Source organism: Mobula hypostoma, chromosome 9, assembly GCF_963921235.1.
Source record: "Mobula hypostoma chromosome 9, sMobHyp1.1, whole genome shotgun sequence".
Taxonomy (NCBI): domain Eukaryota; kingdom Metazoa; phylum Chordata; class Chondrichthyes; order Myliobatiformes; family Myliobatidae; genus Mobula; species Mobula hypostoma.
The window spans coordinates 38,837,594-38,860,370 of record NC_086105.1 but is presented as its reverse complement, the minus strand read 5'-3'; the positions used below and the strand labels follow the sequence as shown (position 1 = coordinate 38,860,370).

Here is a 22,777-nt window from a genome sequence, read left to right as displayed (position 1 = left end):
TCTACAATCATTGCATGCACCTTTCTCCGTAGCGAAACTCTCACGCAAGCACTCTTGGCAAAAACACTCTCTCTAGTAACCTTTAAGCTATGAAGCTGCGAAATCATACCAAATAACATATAAAAATACACAGCCTATATAAAGTAGAAATAATGTATGTACAGTGTAGTATCACTTACCGGAATTGGGAAGACAGTGCCGAACACACTGATGATGGTGTGTTAGGCTGAGTCGTCGGAAGTTGGGATGGTGCAGTGGCCCCACCCTCCAGACCGCCAACCGATACCGATCCGCGAAGCATGCAGGGGTGCAGCAGTGGCTGGGACGCACCCAACACATCTTTAAGAAAAAAGCTGAAATAAGCAAGCTAATTAATTAGGCGCCGCCCAGCATGTAAATGTCGGCCCAGATCAGAGGCGACGCAATCGGCAATCGACTCTGATCTGGGCCGACATTTACGTGCCAGGCGGCACCTAATTAATTAGCTTGTTTATTTCGGCTTTTTTTTATTAAAGATGTGCTGGGTGCCTACCGGCTACCACTGCATTCTCCGCGAATCGGTATCTGTCCGCGGCCCGGGGGTTGAGGTGGTGGGACACTGAGGTGTCATCTCATGATCGTCTGTTTCCATCAGGGCAGGCAGGTCACCTTCTATGTCTGCCTGCCTTGATGTCGAAGGTCGAGGTTCGTTGTCTGCTGTGTAAGGCTTGAAAAACGACAATATGCCTGACTGGTAGCCTCGCGCATTTTTCTATCATACAGTTCTTTGTAAGCACTCAAACCATCTTGCAAATATGCCCTAAACCGACGTACCCTTTCAAAATTAAAGTCGTACTTTATCATTGCAGTGAAAATCTCACGCAGTTGCTTCACGTTCAGTTCCTGGACGACTTCACTTTCGGTCCGTTCGCTACTTCAGATTCGATTGTTATCCTTTCCTCTTCCAATTGCATCAGCTCTTCATCTATCAGTCCTTGGTCATGGGATGCCAAAACCTCTTCAACATCATCTTCATCAACTTCCACAAGCCAAACTCACTTTGTCCTTGCTTCATTCACCACGATCGAAACGCTTAATTATGTCTAGTTTTACGCTAACTGTAACAATACTTACGAGCTCTTTTAGGCTTTTCCGATACCTTAGAATTCATCTTGCAGACAGATGCTCACAGGCACGTGCTTAAGCAATGCCGGCTAGAATGCCGTTCCGAATCCAGGGCGAGGAGCGGCTGCTCGGGGCGCGCGCCGCTTTTTTTCACGCGCTGCCTTTTTCGTAACAGTGAAAATACCTTCTGCTAGTGAAAACAGGTAACTAATGTAGGTCTTTCGTAACAGTGAGGTTTTGTAAAACGAACGTTTGAAAAGCGGGGGACACCTGTACTCTTTTCCATAGATGCTGCCTGGCCTGCTGAGTTCCTACAGCATTTAGTGTCTGCCCGCCGGACTCATGATTGACCTCTCATACAATGAAAGATAGATCCTTGATCTACCAGTCTAACCTGTCGTAGTGCTTCCACTTCATTTATCTAATTACACTGCACTGTCTCTGTACCTGTAACATTATCTTCGACATGCCGTCTTCCCTTTCTGTACTACCTTGTTGTGCTTGTGTTTGGAATTACCTGCCTGGATGGCAGTAAACAAAAGCTTTTCATTGTATCTCCAGCATCAGGATTAGATTTACTATCTCTGGCATACATCAAGAAATTTGTTGTGTTGGGGCAGCAGTACAGTGTAATCTTTAAAAAAATTACAATAAGAAATGCATTTATAAAATAAATTAAAGAAGTAGTGCGAAAGGAGAGCAAAAATAGTGAGCTGGTGTTCCTGGGTTTGTTCACGGCTTGTTCAGAAGTATGATGGCAGAGGGGAAGAAGCTGTTTCTAAAACATTTAGAGTGTGCCTTCAGGCTCCGGGTACGTCCTTACACGTAACAATAATAAAAGAATTACCCATTACCCATTAGTGCCTTCCTCCCTTTCTGAATTACAGCTATTTGCAGGATGTCACCTTTACCCTCTAGAGTGCATTTTGAAAGCATGAGGAAGAGTGAGAAATGTTGACTACATCTCAGTAAAGAAAGTAGAGCTTGCTGAGAGCTCAGAGTCCAATAGATAATATCTTCCAAATGCAGGTGAATGGCAACTGCTAATAAAGGGTTCCCTTATCTATGTCCACAGTATTCTATTGTACTCTGGAGAGCCAAAAATTTTTAAAGAGAAATTCAGAAATAATTTCTAAATAAAACCTCCTATCTGAAAAGCTGATTTTAAAGAACTTGATCTACAAATTAACATAACTTCTGAGAAAAGTGTTTGGAATTACCTGTCAATGTTAATTAATTCTAAACAGCATAATCAATAAAAAGTACACGACACATAATATTTTACCTTTGACTGTCCATTGTGTAAATCTGTAGGTAGGAAACGATATGGCAGGTGACTCTTAATGAGGCGAGGGGATGTCAGTTCCTAAAGATGAGAACATAATTAGCTTTCAGAAACCTTACTTTCTAAAGAACTTTTATTATTGTTCTGTTTCTTCATCCAAGGTAGATCTAACAGAATGAACACAAGGAACTGTCCATAAGTAACCTATTTCACATGCTTAGCCTTGCTACTCTTACTTATAGGATATCACAAATAAGGGAAATTTATGCAAGAAAGACATCAATGAAAAGGAAAAGGATGATGCAGAGTGGAAAACCAAAGGCTCTTTGAAATGGCCCAAGATACCATTCAATTTTGCAAAACTTCAACTGATCATCATTTGACATTCAACCTCAGTTGAAAGATCAGCAAACTTCCATATTAAAATTCCACTTGGGAGAAGCACTGGCAATAGCAAATACACAAAAGGTATTGAAGGCAGGGGTCTTCAACATACATTACCAAGTGATTAAGCAGTATCACCACTGACTGAGTTGGCAAGGTACTGACAGATACTGCTGTAGTAACACCAACTCCAATGGGTAGAAAAGAACTGCTTTACCACTTTCGTGCCAGTCAATACAAGATGCTCTTGTCCATGAGTGTACTGGTAGGAGACAACGTTGCAAAGCCTTCATGTAAACAGATACGACTTTACACCAAACACATGGTAGTTTCATTATGCAATGGAGAAGACTTAGATTGGACAGATCATACGGCTCAAAAATCAGCCATCTTTCAGTTGCAGAAATGTTCTTCACTACAATCTGTAACCTCATGGCCCAGCACTTTCTTGCTTCAATGGCTAACATCTACTGAGGAGTTGATTCTGGTTTGGAGAGGATTTTAGAAGAGCATGCCACTTTATAGCCAATCTATATGCCAACCTGGTGAAGCTGCCACACAAAACTACAGAAATCCTAAACAACCAAAGCAGCAGGTTATACACAGAACTAACCAATCCCACAACCAACAGAGCAGAGCAAAGCATCAGAACAGCACCATTTCAGGACATGTGCAGTGATGGATTTAACAGCTAACGAAAGGAGAACACTCCAAGAACTTGTTCTTGATGATAGTGCAACACCAAATGTAAAACCCAAAGGCATCTTTAGCTTGAGGTATCATCTGGAGGATCCATTTCAAAATTCAAATCTAATATCTGGATAACATCATTAAAAAACTAAACATGAATTCTCACTACTGACATTGTGTTTACCCTCCAAGAAACCCGTGCTCAGCCAAAGTAAATGACACAGTTCAGTAGATAAGGGAAGGTTAACGGCCGTGAAATCATCCTAATCGTAGTGTGTAAGAATAGTACAGTATAGAATAATACTGGCACTTGACCACTATTCCAACTGAGAAACAACACACTAAAACTGCCCTGATATGCCATGTCCAAAAGAAAGGAAAAATCTAATTCCAACAATCACTGTTCAGGTCAGACACAAGCAAAACAATAAGTCAACAAACAACTTATCAAGTGGTATTTATCAATAACCAGCGCATTGATCCTCACTTTGGGTTCCTCCAGAGTTACACAACTTGGATTTCCTTAAACTGAAGGTATCATTTGATAAAATTTGAGGTAGATATCTCAATTATATTAAAATTAATGGCAAGTCTCCACTGGCAGAAATCAAAAATAAGACGTAGTAAGACGTTTGTGGTTGGAGGTCAGTACTAGCCCCAGGATTTCACTGCAGGACAAGTTCAAGTGAATTACGCTTACCTTAATTATATCAAGACCAGGCTGAGGATATTCTAGGACTGGTAACTGCTCATCAATATTCATTATTCCAATCTCATCTGGATCTGCATCCTGGTTCACCAAATATACCAGTTCCTGGAGAAGGCTGGTCCCTGACAAAAAAACATACCAAATTAGCATAATATTCCTTAGATGATCTCATTTCTAGTTATTCTGATATTAGCCTCCTTCAAATATCCCATTAATGTCCCTCTAGAACTTTCATCAAATGAGAGTTCCATTCCAAGGTCTCCACTAACATTACAGCACTAACATTCACTAACTTGCTAATTGTATCCAGTGTTTTGTTTTGATTTAGTTACACTGTACGGATAAGGAAACAACAGAGAAACTGCAAACACAAACAGGAAAACAAAAAATATCAGATGTTCACTCGAAGTCTTTCACATCAGAATCAGAATCAGCTTTATTATCACAGACATACATCATGATTTTTTTTTGTTTTACAGCTTGACATACAAATACTCTAAGTTACATAAGAAATGAATAGTGCAAAACACAAATAAACAACATAGTGTTCATGCATTCATTAACCATCAGGAAATCTGATGGCAGAGGGGAAACAGCCCTAAGCACCTCCTCCCCCTGATAGTAGTAACGTGAAGATGACATGTCCCAGATGGTGATGGTTGTTTATGATGGATCCCACCTTCTTGAGATACTGCCTCTTGTTGACATCTACAATGGTGGGGAGGTGATAGGACTGGCTGAATCTAAAACCCTCTGCAGCCTTTAGTGATCCTGTACATTAGCAACTCCAAATCAGGTTGTGATACAACCAGTCAAAATGCTCTCCATCATTCTTCTATAGAAACTTGCAAGTCTTTAGGGACATACCAGATCTCTTCAAACTCCTCATGAAGTAGAACCGATGGCTTGCTTTCTTTGTGATTACATTGATGTGTGGACTTAAGACAAATCCTGAGATGTTGATGCCAGGAACTTGAAGCTGCCCACCCTTTCCACCACTGACCTCTCAATGAGGACTGGTGTCCACAAACAATTCCTTGTCTTACTGACATTGAGTGTGAAGTAGATGATGCAACTCCACTCAACCGCCCGGTCTATCTTACTCCTGAATCCCTCCTTGTCACCATCAAGATTCTGCCAACAACTGTGGTGTTATCAGCCAACTTACAGAGAGCATTTGAGCTGTGTCTGGCATGAGTTCAAAGTTCAAAGTAAATTTATTATAAAAGTACATCAGGAATTTGCTGCGATGGATGTATGGAAAAGCAACGCGGCAAACTATAATATTGTACAGCGTCTGTCAGTCTCCCTTTTCTCTGTGAAAATGGGTGATATCGCTCTGTGCCTTGTTAGTGACAGAGAGAGCCTGGGGCATGTCAAACTGTTGGTAAACATTAGCTATTGTTGACTACAGATCACGATCTCTCTTGGGTGCTTTGTTGTTATTTGGTGGATGGTGGGCTATGCTTTTTGCTGAAATGGGCAGCGGGGAGAGTGAGGGAGGAGGTTGCTGCTGCTTGCGTAGGGGAAGGGGCAAAAGAAATCCTTGGGGTTCTAATGTTTTTCTGGCGTTCATTCTTTTGGGGTTTTTCATGGAAGACAAGTACTTTGGGTTTTATACTGTACACATTCTCTGATAATAAACAGAACCACTTCAACCATATGTCACCATGTTCAAAGGTTCAATTTAAGGTCAGGGAAATGTATACAATATACATCCTGAAATGCTTTTTCTTCGCAAACATCCATGAAAACAGAGAAATGCCCCAAAGAATGTACAGCAGTTAAATGTGAGAACCCCAAAGTCCCCCCCACCAGCTCCCCACTCCCACGCGTAAGTGATACAGTAGCACCAGATTATCAACAAGAACTATAATTGATAAAGATCCCATTTGTAATTACAAGGGAAAGAAACTTCAGAAGGATGTAAATTCAGTACAACTCAAAGACTCCAGCCATCTTGGAATAGGTGGCTGTTGTGGGGAGCTGGAAAGTCAATTGAAATCTTGAGAAATAAAAAGGGTACTGCACTGATAGAATTTACTACTTCAGTTCCCCCACCACCCTCAACTCTTCTAAAGAGTCAGAGACTTGGATTTTAATGCCATCAGGAAGCTGCACAAATGTCTCAGTTTCCAAACCACCATTGAGACCTATTATAGTTTAATGGCCAAGTGATAAATTGGCCAACTCTCAGAATGAATAAAAGCATGATTCAACGGTTATCCAACCCACCAACAGAAAAATGAAAACTGATGGTGGAAGGGGCACATAACTCCAGTATTAGCACAATGATAGATTTCACAATAAAAGAACTGAAGTTCCGTTTCGAGTAATATATTTTTTCATTATACTAAGAGAACATTTTGCACTGTGATATTTAGACTTCTTGACTTGAAGCACATTATTAGGATTTTCAAGGATTTATTTGGGAATATTAATTCATGCAAGCCACCATAAAGAGGAAAAAACAGTAAGGAAGCATTACAAAGAAGGCCACCTGGGCTCTGCTGATGTTTGACACAGACACCAATGGTTTAGTCCCTGCTGGTATCTGCTTTATGAATCAGTTCACTGCCTAAATGTCATTATTATAAGATACAAGCTTGTCACAAAAATAACCAGGTAATTATATCAAAGCAAACAGTTGCCATTGCTCGGACATAAATTCATGCTGATAGGACCGGATATTCTCAACATGCACCCTCAACTTGAGTTATAGAAGAGGACACAAGATTGAAAATAAAAAAATGCAGACTTTGGAAATCTGATATACAAACAGAAAAAGAGGATCACACAGGATCTGTGGAAACAGAAACAAACCCTTCATTGGAACGGAAGATATGAATACACCATTGAGAGGCATAGTCTAGTTAAGAAACTGCATTGCGTTTTATAAATGGTCTATGCCTATGGTTGAAGACGAATACTTATGCTGGTGGATGGGCTATCAAACAGTCTACTTTGCGCTGGATGATGCTGAACTTCTTCAATGTTGCTGAACATTTGTATTCCCTCACATTTCTAATATGTTTACTGTAGTTAACAGAACGAATTTGGAGTGTTATATAGTGAGACACTTGTTCCTAAAATAAAGTTTTACAGAAAATTCAAAATGGCAAAGTGTTATTTTCCTCAATAAATATTCACTTCTATCATACAGTTTCATTTCAATAGTACTCAGATCAGTGTTAAGGATTAACCTTGTCCTACTCTATGATATATTTATATGATGAAATTATGAATGACAATGCCCAATGTCAAGAAACAGCTTCAAGTTTGAAATTGGGAATGCCAATAGAAACTACATTACTAACACATTCTCTTGCCTAAGAAATCATTAGATATTGTGCCATCACATCTTCAAGATATTGTGCATAATGAGATCTGTATTCTATAATATATTATAATGAATACATTTCAATTAAAGATCTTAAATACAGAAACACTGACTTCCTGGATCAATGATAAAATTCCTGCCCTTCCCACAGTTGTATCCTTAGCCTTGTCCTAATTTACCTCATTGAGTACCATCTTATGTCGTACTCCTGACTCCTCTGATACATGTGTTCTTCTCTCCTGACCATCCATTCACACACCACTTCTCTGTTGCTAGAGCTTGTCTAATTTCTTCCAATCCCATCTTTTGACTCAACTGACAATTATTTCCAATGATCCTTCCTTTTTTCTCCTCATAATCTAAGAAGTCTAAAGACAAGTTTCTAAAACAAACACTTATTAAACATTCTGAGTTGTTCACAAGCTCCACTACAACAAACAAATACAGAAGTTATCATTTTCATCAAATTACAAAATAGATCTAACAATTTCAATTTTTGTCATTTTCTGGCTCATTGATCTGATTAATTGTTCAATTCCTCTTATCCTATCCAAATAAGTAGTACATTGGCTCACACCAACCTCCCTGCTACAAGATGATAAACCTCAGATCACAGTAATTTCTTCTTTCGCTCATCAAATATCATTGAATCATATTTATTTTGGAAATCTCTTGCATGATGCCATTTTTCAAAAGGTGATTGAGCACCATGAATCTTAATATGCACACATTTAGCAAAGCAGACCAGATATTTGCTCCTTAAACTGAGCTAACAGTGAAAGGAACTGAATCTTATCACTTCCAAAAACATTACAAATCTGAACATTGGCCCTCCACATTTAACTTAATAATACTATATAAAGAAAACTGATTCGATGTATAATGTATACTATGTATTATGTTATCATTTAGGGTGAGACATAATTGATTTTAAAACCACAAAATTGAATCTTGATTATATGCCCTTGGAGCTCCAACAACTTACTGTTCACCAATGTACATTCATCTCATTACCATTGCTCTATAGAGAGGAGTATTTTAAATGCAGGCATTCCCTGGATTATGTATGGGTTCCATTTCGGAGATCAATTCTCTGTTAGCCAGAAACATCCATTTTCTCGAGCTACATTCAATGGAAACAGAGAAGATGGGCAGGGTTTTCATCTCCTTGGTAAGTTTGAGCTAGGGGAATGAAGAAGAACTGTACTCACAATGTTTCCCCAGTGACCTCTACTGTAGAGCACTGGGGAAAGGACAAATCCTATTCAGCTCTAACATCACTTCTTGTCACAGCTGATAGAACAGTTGGTCAAGTTTCTTGCCAATATTCACTGTCTAATACTGAAAAGCCCAGTAATGCCTTTGGGACACTGCATCAGCTGAAGTCTTTGCACTAAAGAAAGAATAAAATTAGCTGCAGGGTGGTGGGACAGGTTAGAGATGGCAAGAATTATACTGAGAAACCGTGTTATATCTGATCTAAAAAATTCTTGTGTGCCTGGCCTTAATTATCATTCCACGTTAAGAGCTAGGACCAATAAACAACCCCCACCCCCCACAATCTACACTGATAACATAATTGGCATAATCTATTACCCCTGTGTCTATGCATTCCATAAATGTGCCCTTGAACTGAGCAGATATCGTGAGCTCAAGACATTTTTCCAAACAGCACTTTCAGCAGAAAATGGAATTTTGAACAGGTCTATTAAATCATGTATAAAATCAGGAAGATTGCTTTACTGCAGTAGGTCAATTAGACTAAAGCATTAAATCACATCATAGAACCAACCAATAATGTTTTGTTAACAGGGTGGAAAGGAACGATTCAATCGTAAAAATTTATTCACGAGCAATAAGCAGAAATTTATTCAATATTTTAAAATTAATTTGGTGTGGAATAAATATGTAGCACAATATGGAAAGTATTCTTCCCCTAGTTCTGCAAATAGTACGCAAGAGATAATTCTTCCAGCAGCATTTTTACAACCAGTACACCAGTGGAAGACAGATTCTGAACCATCAGTCTTGTTTTTGCAAGAACCCTAAAGCAGAGCTCATTCTAACAAAAAAAAACATTTTCCTTGACAAATTACAATGCATGTAACAATGAAAGAAACACTGATATTGTGCCAAACTGTACGAAAATTCCATATAAATGCAAGGACAAGATGCATTAGAAACTTCTACACAGAAGAACAAAACATCGTCATTAATGACAATGATATCCATTTTCTACATGTTAATGACTTGTAACTGTTTAGGTATGGCTAAACCTCTGTTAATTTGAGACTGAGCAAAATCTGATTTTCAGTAATTTAGCCTGCAAACTAAATAAATCCCAGGGTAGTATATGGTGACCTATTTGTACTTCGATAATAAATTTACTTTGATCTTAAACTTTGAAAAAGCATTGCGTTTTCAGAGTTTGAATTTGAAGCACAATGCAAGCCACCACACTCTTGTCACTGAACGGGCCAAAAAGTTCACATTTGCCAAAGGAAACAAGTAAAAAACAGTGGAGGTATGCACGTTTCACAAGCTAAACAACAAATTATGCAGTATTTCCAACTAAGCAAATTAAAACAAAAAACTAATTTTTATCTCCAAAATAATTTGTATCAATAAAATTGAGTAGATTGCAGGCAAAAAACTCAAAAGACATAAATGTATGTAATTTAAGTTAATTAGAATTCAGATATTTTAAAAACAAACCATGAAGTTGAAAAAAATTACCTCAGTGCTCAGCAAGAAAAAGTGCTCTGCTCACCAGTGTATGACTGGTAAAACCATGGCTCTCATTTCTGCATCACCATGGACTGAAGAAAATTGACTATGATCCTCCAGCCCTATACCTCAAGCAACCTATCTCTTCCAATTACTCCTCCTGGATTAGTTTACTGGCCAGCCAACCAACCCCACACTTTGGAGATTTAAATGTCTTATGTATTAAGTTATCATAAATAAGATTCAACTTGAATCTAATTTCTGCCAAAATATTAGCTCTGGAAGTCTCCATTGCAAAGGTGAGTAGTCAATGGCAGAAAATAAGAAAACATTGTGCTTTCAGTGTGCAAACAAGGTGTGTAAAACCAGATTTAGTACTAACCTGCCTGCATTTCTTGGATCAGCTATTTTCCTAATAAAGTACACTGTGTTGTGTACATTGTGTTGGCGCGTGGCCAAGTGGTTAAGGCGTTGATCTGAAGGTCGCTAGTTTGAGCCTCAGCTGAGGCAGCGTGTTGTGTCCTTGAGCAAGGCACTTAACCACACATTGCTCTGCGATGACACCGGTGCCAAGCTATATTGGCCCTAGTGCCCTTCCCTTGGACAACATCGGTGGCGTGGAAAGGGGAGACGCAGCATGGAAAAATGCCGGTCTTCCATACAACCTTGCCCAGGTCTGCGCCCTGAAAACCTTCCAAGGTGCAAATCCATGGTCTCACGAGACTAACGGATGCCTAAAAAAAACTGAAGCCATTAAAAGCTAATGTCTGACAGTAAACTGGAAGTGTAGCAACAAATGCAAAAAATGCTTGGGACTTTTAATTCACTAACTTGGGCACACACCCTCCTGTCACACATCCCAGAAATGTTCATCACCACATTATCTTCTACAAAGCCAAAATCTAGATAATGTTGTAGTAGACATTTGTGGAATCTGGGACAGGAACACCGATGAACTTATCCAGGGCAATGAACTAAATGTCCCCCAAGTATTTCTGCACTTTTATTTGTTCTTCCAGTTTAATGCTAGAGCCTTTATTCAGACCTAAGCACTGCTATACAATCAAAATATGGACACCCTGTCCATACGATGGTAATTCAGACCAACAGGCTGTGCTCCTTCTCGCTGCATACAAACAGTAGCTAAAACAGGAAGATCCACTATAGAACATCATACAGCGTTGGTCTGAGGGAACAGATGAGTTTCTATATGACTACTTTTGAGTTTGTAGAAAGACTCAGCTGCCAGCCTAGATGAGTATGTCACCACTATCGTGGACTTTATCAGCCAGCGTGTTAAGGACCGTGTACCAAAGGGAATAGTCTGGGTATTCCCAAATCGGAAACCATGGATGGACCAGGAGTTCCACTCCCTACTGAAGTCTTGGACTGCAGCATTCAAATCAGGTGACCCTGACGTTCTTACAAAATCAAGATATGACCTTCATAAAGCTATTATGAATGCCAAGAGACAATCGCAGTCTAAAATCGAGTCCCAGGGCAACCATCAGTTCTGGCAGGGCTTACATGCTATAAATGACTACAAAACAAAGTCAGGCAGCATCCTCGACAACAGCACATCCTTTCCAGATGAGTTTAGTGCCTTTTATACACACTTTGAACAGAAGGGATTGGTATGTACCACTCACCCTGACTAAGGCACCTGAACCCATTGTCACCATTGCAAATGTAAGATAGTCTTCCAGAGAGTGAACCCACAAACAGCATCCGGCATTGCATGGCATCCTTAGATCAGCTGTCAGAAGTATTTACAGATATTTTAAATCTGTCAATCTGAGGTTCCCACCTGCTTTCAGAAGACCACTCAGTACCTAACAAAAACAAAGTAATGTGCTTTCACAACTACTGCCCAGTGGCTCTCACATTCTCATCATGAAGTACCTCAGGAGTCTGGTCTTGACACATGTTAATTCCTGCCCTCCAGACGATCTTGACCCACTGTAAATCCATCTACTACTGAAACAGGTCTCCGGAAGAGGCCCCTTCCCTGGTCCTGCACTCATCTTTGGAGCATCTGGACAGCAAATACACCCATGTTAGACTACTGCTTATTGACTATAGTTCCTTCAATAAGTAACTCCAAGCAAACTCACCTCCATACTCCTAATCATGGGCCTCAACACCTCCATTAGCAACTGGATCCTTGACTTCCTGACTAATGGACTGCAATCAATAAGGATAGACAACAACACCTCCACAATGATTATCCTCAACACTGGTGCTTCACAAGATTGTGTCCTCAGCTCCCCAGCCCGCTCCCTGTACACCATAACTACATAGCCAGATTCTGCTCTAACCCCATCTACAAATTTGCAGCTGATACCACCATAGGGGCCACATCTGAACTGACGATGAGTCAGAGTACAGAGAGAAATAGAGAGCTTAGTAGCAAAAGGGTGACTATTGACTCTGTCTATACTTCTTGCCTCTTCAGTAAAACAGCCAGCATTTTCAAAGACCCCACTCACCCTGGACATTCTTTCTTCCTCCCAGGCAGAAGACACAAAAGCCTGAAAACACATACCGCGAGTCTCAAGGAAGTCTCTAACCCATTGTTACAAGACTACTGAATGATTCCCTACTACAATACAATGGACTCTTAACCTCACAATCCTCCTCATTATGACCCTATCCCTGTATCTTATTGTCTACCTGCACTGCACATCTATCTGTCTCTGTAGCTGTTGCACTTTATTCTGCATGCTGTTATTGTTTTCCCTTGTACTACCTCAAAGCACTGCGTAATGAATTGATCTGTATAAAAAGTATGCAAGACAAGCTTTTCACTTACCTTTGTACATGTGACAATAATAAACTAATACAAATTCTAATATTGCCTTATATTCCATCCTAAATGAAAACTAGGTTCAGCTTTTTAATGTGAATTAAACTACTTTGCAAATGGATTCTTGACTTCCTGATCCACAGATCACAATCCAGAAGGATAAGCAGCAACATCTCCACCATGATTATCCACAACACTGTGCCTTGTCATAGCCCTTTGTACCTTGTGTGTCTACCTGCACTGCACTTTCTAGTAACAGTAACTGTAATACCATATTCTGCATTCCGGTATTGTCTTTCCCTTTGTACTAGCTCGATATACCACTGTTTTAGAATTTTCTATATGGATGGCATGCAAAACAAAGCTCGCATTGTATCTTGTGCAGGTGGTTTTAATAAAACTGTTACATAAAAACATTATCACAAGAGAATCTGCATTTGCTGGAAATCTTAAGGAACACAAACAAAATGCTGGAGGAACGCAGCAGGTCAGACAGCATCTATGGAGAGGAATAAACAACCAGCTCTGAAGAAGGATCTCAGCCTGAAACATCAACTGTTTATTCCCCTCAAAGATGCTCGCTGACCTGCTGAGTGCCTTCAGCATTGTGTATGTGCTACATAAAAGCAATAACATGACATACAATTTCACTTCATATACAAGTATACTTCAGGTAGATCTATCATGGACTGCATCCTATGGACCATATCAGGCAAAGAACACAAAAGAACATGAACATATGGAGTTATGTCTTGAGATGCATATTCAGCTATTGTGCGCAAGAAACCTGCTTCATTTTAAAACACATTCCCATTTCTCTCCCAATGATACAAGGGTTCCAAATCAATTAATTTTTGCTTATTTTTAATTATTATAAAATATCATGTTCAACAGAGTAAAATATATGCAAAGATCCATATATTTATATCTGGTAGTTCTTTATGCAATAGGCAAATAAAAAAGTGAGTTTTCAAAAACTAACTGATAAGCATTTATTAATCTCTGTGGTGACCATAATACTTTATTCCAGGATCTTTTAAATTGAACGTGCATTTCTCTCCAATCAGTGTAACAGTCATGACTGACATATTTTGTGGACTATAACCTAGCACAAACATTTCTCACCATAAATGTAATTCTCAAATATTTTTGTTAATATAGAAGCTGAGATGTTTGAAGGAAAATGTAGTTCAATTTATTCTTATGTTCAAGAGCTTGGCCCATAAACTTAATTGCTTCGCTATTTATTAAAACGTTCCAATTTTTTAAAATTCAAATGCAGAGAACAGGGGATCTGCAGATGGAAGTTTTTGTGTCTGCTACTTTAGCATACTCATCAATGTGTTCATATTCCATTCACATGCACTAATTTCATCCATTTACTTTTACAGATCAATTTATAATAGAATTATTGAAAATAGCGCAGGCAAATTTCAATGCTTTGAAGTAAAGCAAATCTAAAAAGCAAAATTGTTATAGCCTGTTTGTAATTCTGTTGTTCTGAATGAAATTAAGATGAATGAAACTCCATGTTAAAACATTAACACGGGACATTCAAATCAACTCCTCCTACATATAATTTCCTCAGCAATCTTCTCTCACCCCTGAAAGTGTATATCAGCTTATTTATTCATCAACAGAAGCTCTAATATTAAATCCTAATTTTATACCTTTTACAGATAAACATCCTTTCTGACTATAGCTGCCTTAATTAACAATCCCAGCTATATTGTCTTCTATGAGAAAAAAGTCCCTTTACTCACACAAGAGATTAAAGTGTTATAAGAATCAAATATTAGATTAGATTAGATTATGAGGACCCTCACTCCTCATTTACTGTCATTTAGAAATGCATGCATTAAAAAATGATACAATGTTCCTGCGGTATGATATCACAGAAACACAAGACAAACCAAGACTAATACTGACAAAAACCACATAATTATAACATATAGTTACAACAGTGCAAAGCAATACCATAATTTGATAAGGGCAGACCATGGGCACGGTAAAAAAAAGTCTCAAAGTCCCGATAGCCCCAACATCTCACGCAAACGGTAGAAGGAAGAAACTCTCCCTGCCATGAGCTTCCAGTGCTGAAAATTTGCCGATGCAGCATCCTGATAATGGATGCTACTCTAAAACCTGGGATGTACAACACTCGGAGTTTAAAACATTTCTAATAACCTCACAGATACAACATACCTACTGTACATGTCAAGGCTATCCCAATTAATAAGTCCAGTCATTATGATGAATTGATAATCTAAGATCAAACTATTTTTATAAAGTTGACTATGTTAATATTATCCTGACTTTTAAGTTACAATGATTTCAACAAAATGATCTGATGACTTGTGACAGATCTAAAGAAGGATATTATGCAAGTCAAGATTAGAATCTATAAAGTTCTACAATTTCCTCTCTCTTATTAAATGATTTCTTGCTGAGGAACTTTTGCTGATAATGGTACATCATTTGACAAAGTATGGTCTGGACTTCATACCCGAGAGACATACAAAATGAATCAAATTTCGGCATCTGATCGTGGAGAAAGGTCCCCAAGGTTAAAATCCAACAAGGCAGCTCTAATGGTCAGACTTGCTAGAAAATGTCAAAAGAGTGGCATTTACACTGCTGTTACAGTTGCATTTCAATAACAAGGGACAGACTGTGGCTTCGTTCATTTTGTCCCAATGAGAAGGGTACTAGCAGTTCACTAAAAAGATCACTGCCATTTGTGCTTGAATGTATTTCAAAGATCAAAGATGCGATGAGAATTCTCATCACCAATCTCAGAATGTTGGCTGCTGCATCTTTTCTAGCCCCAACTTTCACGTGCTGCCTTGAACCAGGTGTTGTGCCAGTCAGCAAATTTTCCCCGTGGTCTATTGGAAAGCAAACCTGAAATGGAAGTGAATTTCCACTGCACTTAGCCCACATTATACAAGGGCCAAGAATATTTTATGCTGACAGTGAGTGCCAAACCTTGAAATCCATATGTAATTAGCCAAATATAAACAATCCAAACAAAGTCATAATGTCAGCATGATGGGAAAGGAGGCGTGAGACCTCCAGCTCAGCTCATCACAGTAGTTATGGTCTGAGCTGCAAACACAGGAACAGCTAACAGCTCTACATCATCTCAATAAATCTCAGACCAGTAGCATGTCAGTTTGTGCTCTGTGCTTTGCATTGCATCATTCTCTCAGCCTTCCTTGCTGATGCCATTCAGCTAGCCGTTTTGTTTCACTAATAAAACTGAGAAAATGCCATGTCAGATTTATTACTGTTTTCTGCCTTACAAGTGTCAACAATACTATTCTGCCTCCATGCTATGCAGTCCAAGGAACATAACCCTGCTTTGCTTGCTACGTTTATCATATAGTACATGAAATTTCAACACAAAGCAAAAACTGGCAAATTTAAGAGTGCAGAAATTTTTACCTGGGAGAAGAGAGAAGGAGATAGAAAAAGAAAGAGGCAACTATATGCACTGACAGAGATCTTTGTGACAACAGCATTCTCCAAAGCACTTTAAACTTCAGTGGTGCTGGCAATGGGATTAATATTTTGAAAGAGTTTTTAAGGGTGAAAGGAACCTTCTGTAAACACCTCAGACGGAATGCTGAAATTTGCCTAATGCCTCCTCCAAAGACTGCTTCTGCAACGGTGTCACACTCCCTCGGTACCGGAATGAAGTGTTGGTCTGCATTTTGTGTTCAAGACAGAGGTGGACCTGCAACCTTCTTAGAATCGAATCCTCTACATTTGGCAAAACTGAACAATGGTCAACTATTCACACAATTCATTTTGCAGCTTGATATCCCCAGCAAAAAGTATGAGAGAAGAACCATATTGCAGGTAGTAACAACAAAAAATAGAGCAAATGTAGGGAAGACAAGTATATCAGAGATATCATCAAAGATCCAAATCCCAAGACAAACAGAAAGATACTAGAAGATATGATCCAAATATCAACGAGGAGGCTCAACAGAGGATTTTAAAGAAAGTGAAATAGTGGAGTGTTGTGTATTTAATATTTCAGTAATATTTGACTAATATTATAAATATATTGTTTGATTAAATATTCTTTGTAGTTTATATAATTTGTTATTGGTTACATGAACGGTATATGTCATCACACCACTACATCAAACATGCACCTCACTTAAAGTAAAAAAAACTAACATTTACAAGTTATTCCCAGCTCCTTGTTTTTGTTTTGTTTCAATTAGTTTTTTCATGTTTTAGAGTTACAAAACATATCATGGGGGATTTTTAAAAGAGTGAATTCAGAAAGGGCCAAGAGCACAGAACCAAGGAGTGAAAAAAAAGCAGAGGAACCAAGAAATGTTGCAACAGTGCGATACAGAGATTGAGCAATAAAAGAATTTAAACGCAAGACTGAGCATTTAAAATTTCATGACGAGAAGGAGGATGTTTTGCATCAAATTCAACAACAGACCTCTCTTTGGCTTTTTGATACGTTGAGAAGTTGACTCCATTACTCATGTTCTCAATATGTATTTATTTATTATTTTGATTTTTTTCTTTTTTGTATTTGCACAAACTGTTGTCTTTTGCACACTGGTCATTTGTCCATCTTAGTGGTGTGCAGTTTTTCACTGATTCTATTGTGTTTCTTTGTATTTACTGTGAATGCCAACAAGAAAATTAATCTCAGGGTCGTATATTATGACATTTATGTATTTTGATAATAAATTTACTTTGAGCTTTGAATGTTCAACTCTGGATATGATACAGACATTGATAACTGTTGCATTGGCAGACTGATAGAGATGGGCAGTGTTGTCGAGAGAGGCTTTTTAATGATGAGTAAATGAAATAAAGGGTTCACCAACTCCCCCTTCCCCCACCTTGTCTTTATATGATCTGCTCCATCCCAAGGTAGTCATCAAGAAAAGTGAATGAGCTGGTGACAAATTTAGAGATGTAGTAGGAGCTGTCTCTGTTTGAAAAGAAGTGTCGCTCAAACAAAATGGGGGGGAAGAAATGGAAAATACTGGGTCAATATGCTGAAAAAATGTTTTTATGATGATTATTGTTTATTTCTTCATTAAGCATGAAATGTAATCTGTAACGTAATTAAAATTTCTGAATTCAATGTAATCTTGAGTATAATCCTGAGTCGCACCAAACTTTATTTTCCTATATAATTCTTGCTTAAGGAGAAACACAAGCTGCTGTAAATCCGGTAACTCTCAGGCTGTTACTTTTTCTATGCATTTATTTCAGGCCCAGCTCTCAGCCTTTGACTCTCAATTGACAGGATATTCTCAGATTGAAATGTTATATACTCTGTACACATTCACAACGAAAGCAAATTAATTGAACATTGTCCTAAAATATTACATGATATTAAAAAACAATAATTAGGATCAGTTTTCTCTGTTTCAGAAGGAAGACTTTAGAGGACACCTTGATAAGTTCCCTGAGGGAGTTGGCAGCTATAGCAGATGGGAAAACACAGCTGATGTTGCCTACAGAAATTTTTTACAAACCGTTGGTAAGGTATCACAAAGGAGATTAATTGAAAGAAGTTAAGAGAAAGGTAGAAAACTGGTTTGAAAAAGATACAAGGCAAAATTTATGCATGTGCTTTCTCTTCACTGATGACAAATCCACGGTGGACTTTTGCCATAATTTAAAGAACAATAGCTAATAAGCTTGCATACTAGGATTGTTTATATCACTAAATTACTGCTTCATTGAGTTTTGCTTTTTTTTAGAAAAATGAAGATGTTGGTATGCTTCTCAACTCCTCAGCTGAAATTTTTAACTGATAAAATGCACCTTATAATAAATAAATGTGGAAAAAATATTGTCAGACAGAAATTATTGCAAAACTTATTGCAAACTTGAAGCTTTATTTTAAAGTAAATTTCATTCTGCAATTCAAGGTCTACACAGTTACCTTTTTTTTAAATTGTGATAATATTTTGAGTGCATTTTGTATTTATTGTGAAGGACATTAGCTGTGGGAATGCAAAATTCAGTCCTGGTATCACTACCTATACTAATCATTTTTAATAACACTGGCTTCTGTACAATAAATATTCCTGTCTTAACTTTACACTCTGTGATGCAGGGTGTTTCCCCCCCATTTTCCACACCAAACCTCTTATGGCCTCAGTGAATATGACAGTCAATAGAAGTTAATATGTGCCATACAGCAATTCAGGATTGAGATTATTCAAGCTTATTCCATAGTTCCCTGAACCCTTACATTAAACAAAGATAACTTCAAGACTAGATCCAAATTGTTTTTCGACGTGACAGGATACTGTGCTAACCTACTGCATCATCACTTGTCTTTACATTTAAATTTCAATAATCATTGATTTTTAAACTTGGCAAGGGGCAAAATAATGGAAGGGAAAAATGTGCAATAAGTAAGATTTTTAAGTCACTGAATTCAGTAAATTTCCTGTACTGAATTGTGATTTACAGGAACAAATAAAAAAAAAGGTGATTATGCCACTAAAATTACTAGGGTAAAAGTTTGATAAAATCACCTCCAGTCAACAGTTACTTCCTGCTCATAGCATTGAGAGCGTCATTTAGAATGGGGTAATTGTACATGATGCATTATTGAGCATACCCATCAGCCCTGCTTTCTCAGTTGTGAGCAGGCAGTTCTAAATCATTCCTGATTTTAATATGCAAGTCAATGAAGTAACCTAGATTATGAGGCAAATAATTTGGCTTCACTGAACTTTAGATTTACCTGCATCTAGCAAGGCATTTATGAGACAGGCTGTGAAGAAATTCTTGAAAAATAATTTGTTTGATTTATTTGCAGCAATGAGCCTGATGGCAATTTACTACAATGCTGCATCTTTCAGTGCAGACTTGGGGCTTTTGCAACCGACTCTAAAGGCCTAACAAAACATCACTACCTGACAATGGTAGGAATTCAGCAAAGAAACAAATGAATTATAGGAACAAGGTCACGAAAAACAAGGACATAACAAAAACAGGCTGCTAGAGAATCCTGCCTATTGCCTGGCATACTGATGATTTATGGAAACAAGCTGTAACAGGATATGATGCTGCTTCATTGCACAACCAATTATACCATTCTATCCCAGATGCATGAATGTAAAGACATCTGCTACCTCAGAATGCTGAACTCTAACATGAAAAATTATAGTTCCTCATTGATTCCCTTATTTATCAGGGACTACAGAAAGTCCAAAATTAAACTATTAAAGACAGATAAACTATTATTTGGCATTTTTCACAACTCTTTCAAATGTTTTCAACCAATAAAGCACTTGCAAAGCATACTTCTTGCAATGTATAACAATATGACAGATAGTTTGTGATGCTAGTTCAGGGAATCTGTTTTAAACTCTTCTTCAAAGTAATGCTAAAGATCTATTTTGTCCAATTGAGAAAGCAGGTAACGTCTTAGTTTCACTAAAAAAGACATTTCAAAATGCGCAGCAGACCCTCAGAATTGCGCTGAAGTGCAAAGTTAAAGTTCTGTATTCAAGTCTCTGGAGTGGGACTTGAATCTGGAAATAAAATCATAATTTAAACAAAGCCAGAGCCAAGGCAGAAAAATCACCGTCTAATATTTTAAAAGCTAAAGTTACAGAAAAATGGTGCAAATATTGTGATCTCACATTTCCCCCAAAACTATTAAGATAATGAAATTAGTAAGTGTTAACTCCACTGCTGTCACTGTTTATTTAAAAATAGTGTCAAAGAATCATCAAACATTAGTCATTTCTTCTCCATTTGTTGCTGCTTTACTAAATATTTTGTTTTTATTTATAAATCATTCCAGGATTTTTTTATACTGGAGAAGTTACTGAAACACAGACTGATACGCAGCCTGGTACAGAAGCAACGAGCAAGAGCTAAGGTAAATTTGGCTCCATGATCTCAGGAATAGAAACATTTATTTTCAAAGTTGCTGTTACCTTTTTTTAAAAAAAAATCATCCTACCAATGTAGGAAAAAAGTGTACTTGTCATGGTAACCTGCAAAACCGTATCAAATTTCAAATATCAGCATATGCATTTCCAACCAAGGTAAACTTGGAAGTAAATTCATTTGGCTTTGCTGGAACATAACAACATCATAAAATTGTCCTCATGTGAGACTGTTATAAACTTATGGGTGTACTGGTATAAATAGCCTCCTTTTCCTGCTAAAAGTGGTCTTAAATTGCAATAGGTACTGTAGCTGAAAATGTTATTCAACGTTTCCATTGATACGATACACAGAATAATTGGGTGCGCTCCAAAAGCTAAGACCCATCAATCATTCTGTCACTAGGTAAGCTGCATCACAAGCTCACATTTAGGGGCACGCTACATCGGAGCCTACAATTTTGCATTGCAGAGGAGTTCCCAACAACATAACAAATGCAAAGCAATCAGGACTAAAATTGGATTTCCACATTTTGTTCATTCGTTTAATTGGCCGCTGCTCACACACCGACAATGGTGGGTCTGCAGAAATTCCATGTAAACAAGCTCCATCACTATTTCACCTTCCTCTGCACATGTGGAAGGGGGCCCAAAGCTGTTTTCAATATGCAAACTGTAATCGATGGTGAGTGACTCATACTTTGGTCTTAAGGCCGACACTTGCAATTTTGTTGCCTCTACATTATAAATTGGTCTAGTTCAGCCAGTTAAATCACACATCTGTCAAAGTACAGTTCCATTGATCTCAGGAGCATTTTATATCATGAGGGAAGGAAAATACCACCTGAATACTGTCAGCTTGACATAGGGGCGAGGTACAGTATGGTGAGGCTGGGGATGACAAAGGTCAGAGGAGCGGATGGGGGGGAGTTGTATAGGGGAAGGAGAGGAATATGGCGGTTGGTGGGAGGATGAGGGTTAGATGGGGAGAGAGGAGGAGGGAAGGACAGGGAGCTGTAGGGGGGAGAATGGGGGATGGGGTGAAGTGGGGGAAGGATGGGGATTTGATGTTGACGAGAGATGTGAAATCAAAGAGCGGATAAGGAAGGGTCCAGGTAAGGAAGGGGAGTTCCTACCGGATTTGGGATAAGTGACGATCCAGATGTCGCTTTTCCTGACCGGGAAGTTGGCGATCTCCTCCATCTTTCCCCTGCAGAACGGAGGCAGCCGCACACCATTGTATTCGAAGTACTTGCTGTCGAACTCGCCCGGAGTGCTGGGTGTTTCTGCCTCGCTCTCCGCCATCCTCCCGGGCTCGGTCTGCAAGGTTGTGCTGGGTGGCAGTGGGGGGTTAAGCGGTCTCACGACGCACCGAGCGCTGACGATCGTGCTGGTCCTCCGCAGTAGCCCCACTCCTCGCTCTGCAACAGCAGCGGCACTACGCCGGCTCCGGCAGCCCCCGCCAGCTTAAAGGTGCGCACACCCACTCCTACTCGGCCGACAAATAAAACAAAGCTCCCACCTCCACCGTTCACTTTCCTCTAGGTGCGGACATTCCCATTCATGCCGCATCATTTCTAAATATTTTTTAACTTATCCTTTGCGATCATCGCAGATATGGAAATCTAAGAAACAAAGTAAAAACACAAAATGACCATTACTTCAATTCTTTCACGGGCTACCGGACTTTATTGCAGTTTGAGATTGTACCCAACTCGGTCTCCCCAAAACCAGAACAATTATGGGGTTGGTCCGGCATTCGTCTTGGTTTCATGTCTAAGTACCGTTAATCCCACATACCAGGGCTTTAGAGGTGCCAAGCTGG

The 22,777-nt window shown here is 38.7% G+C and overlaps 1 protein-coding gene across 2 annotated transcripts in view; it reads right to left on the bottom strand.

The window, feature by feature from the left end:
- The window catches only part of sult4a1 (sulfotransferase family 4A, member 1), a 38,837-nt gene extending 16,384 nt beyond the window's left edge, over positions 1 to 22,453 (bottom strand). The window contains exons 1-3 of one of the 2 annotated variants that reach the window (XR_010019224.1): positions 22,089 to 22,453; positions 4,164 to 4,294; positions 2,390 to 2,470 (exon numbers count right to left, since the gene is read on the bottom strand). Coding sequence is in view for 1 of the 2 variants with exons in the window: in XM_063058116.1 (XP_062914186.1) it covers positions 2,390 to 2,470; positions 4,164 to 4,294; positions 22,089 to 22,257 (381 nt within the window). In the remaining variant the exon portion in view is untranslated. The remainder of the gene's footprint in view (positions 1 to 2,389; positions 2,471 to 4,163; positions 4,295 to 22,088) is intronic. The other variant, XM_063058116.1, reaches the window with a different exon arrangement.
- Positions 22,454 to 22,777: the final 324 nt, after the last annotated feature.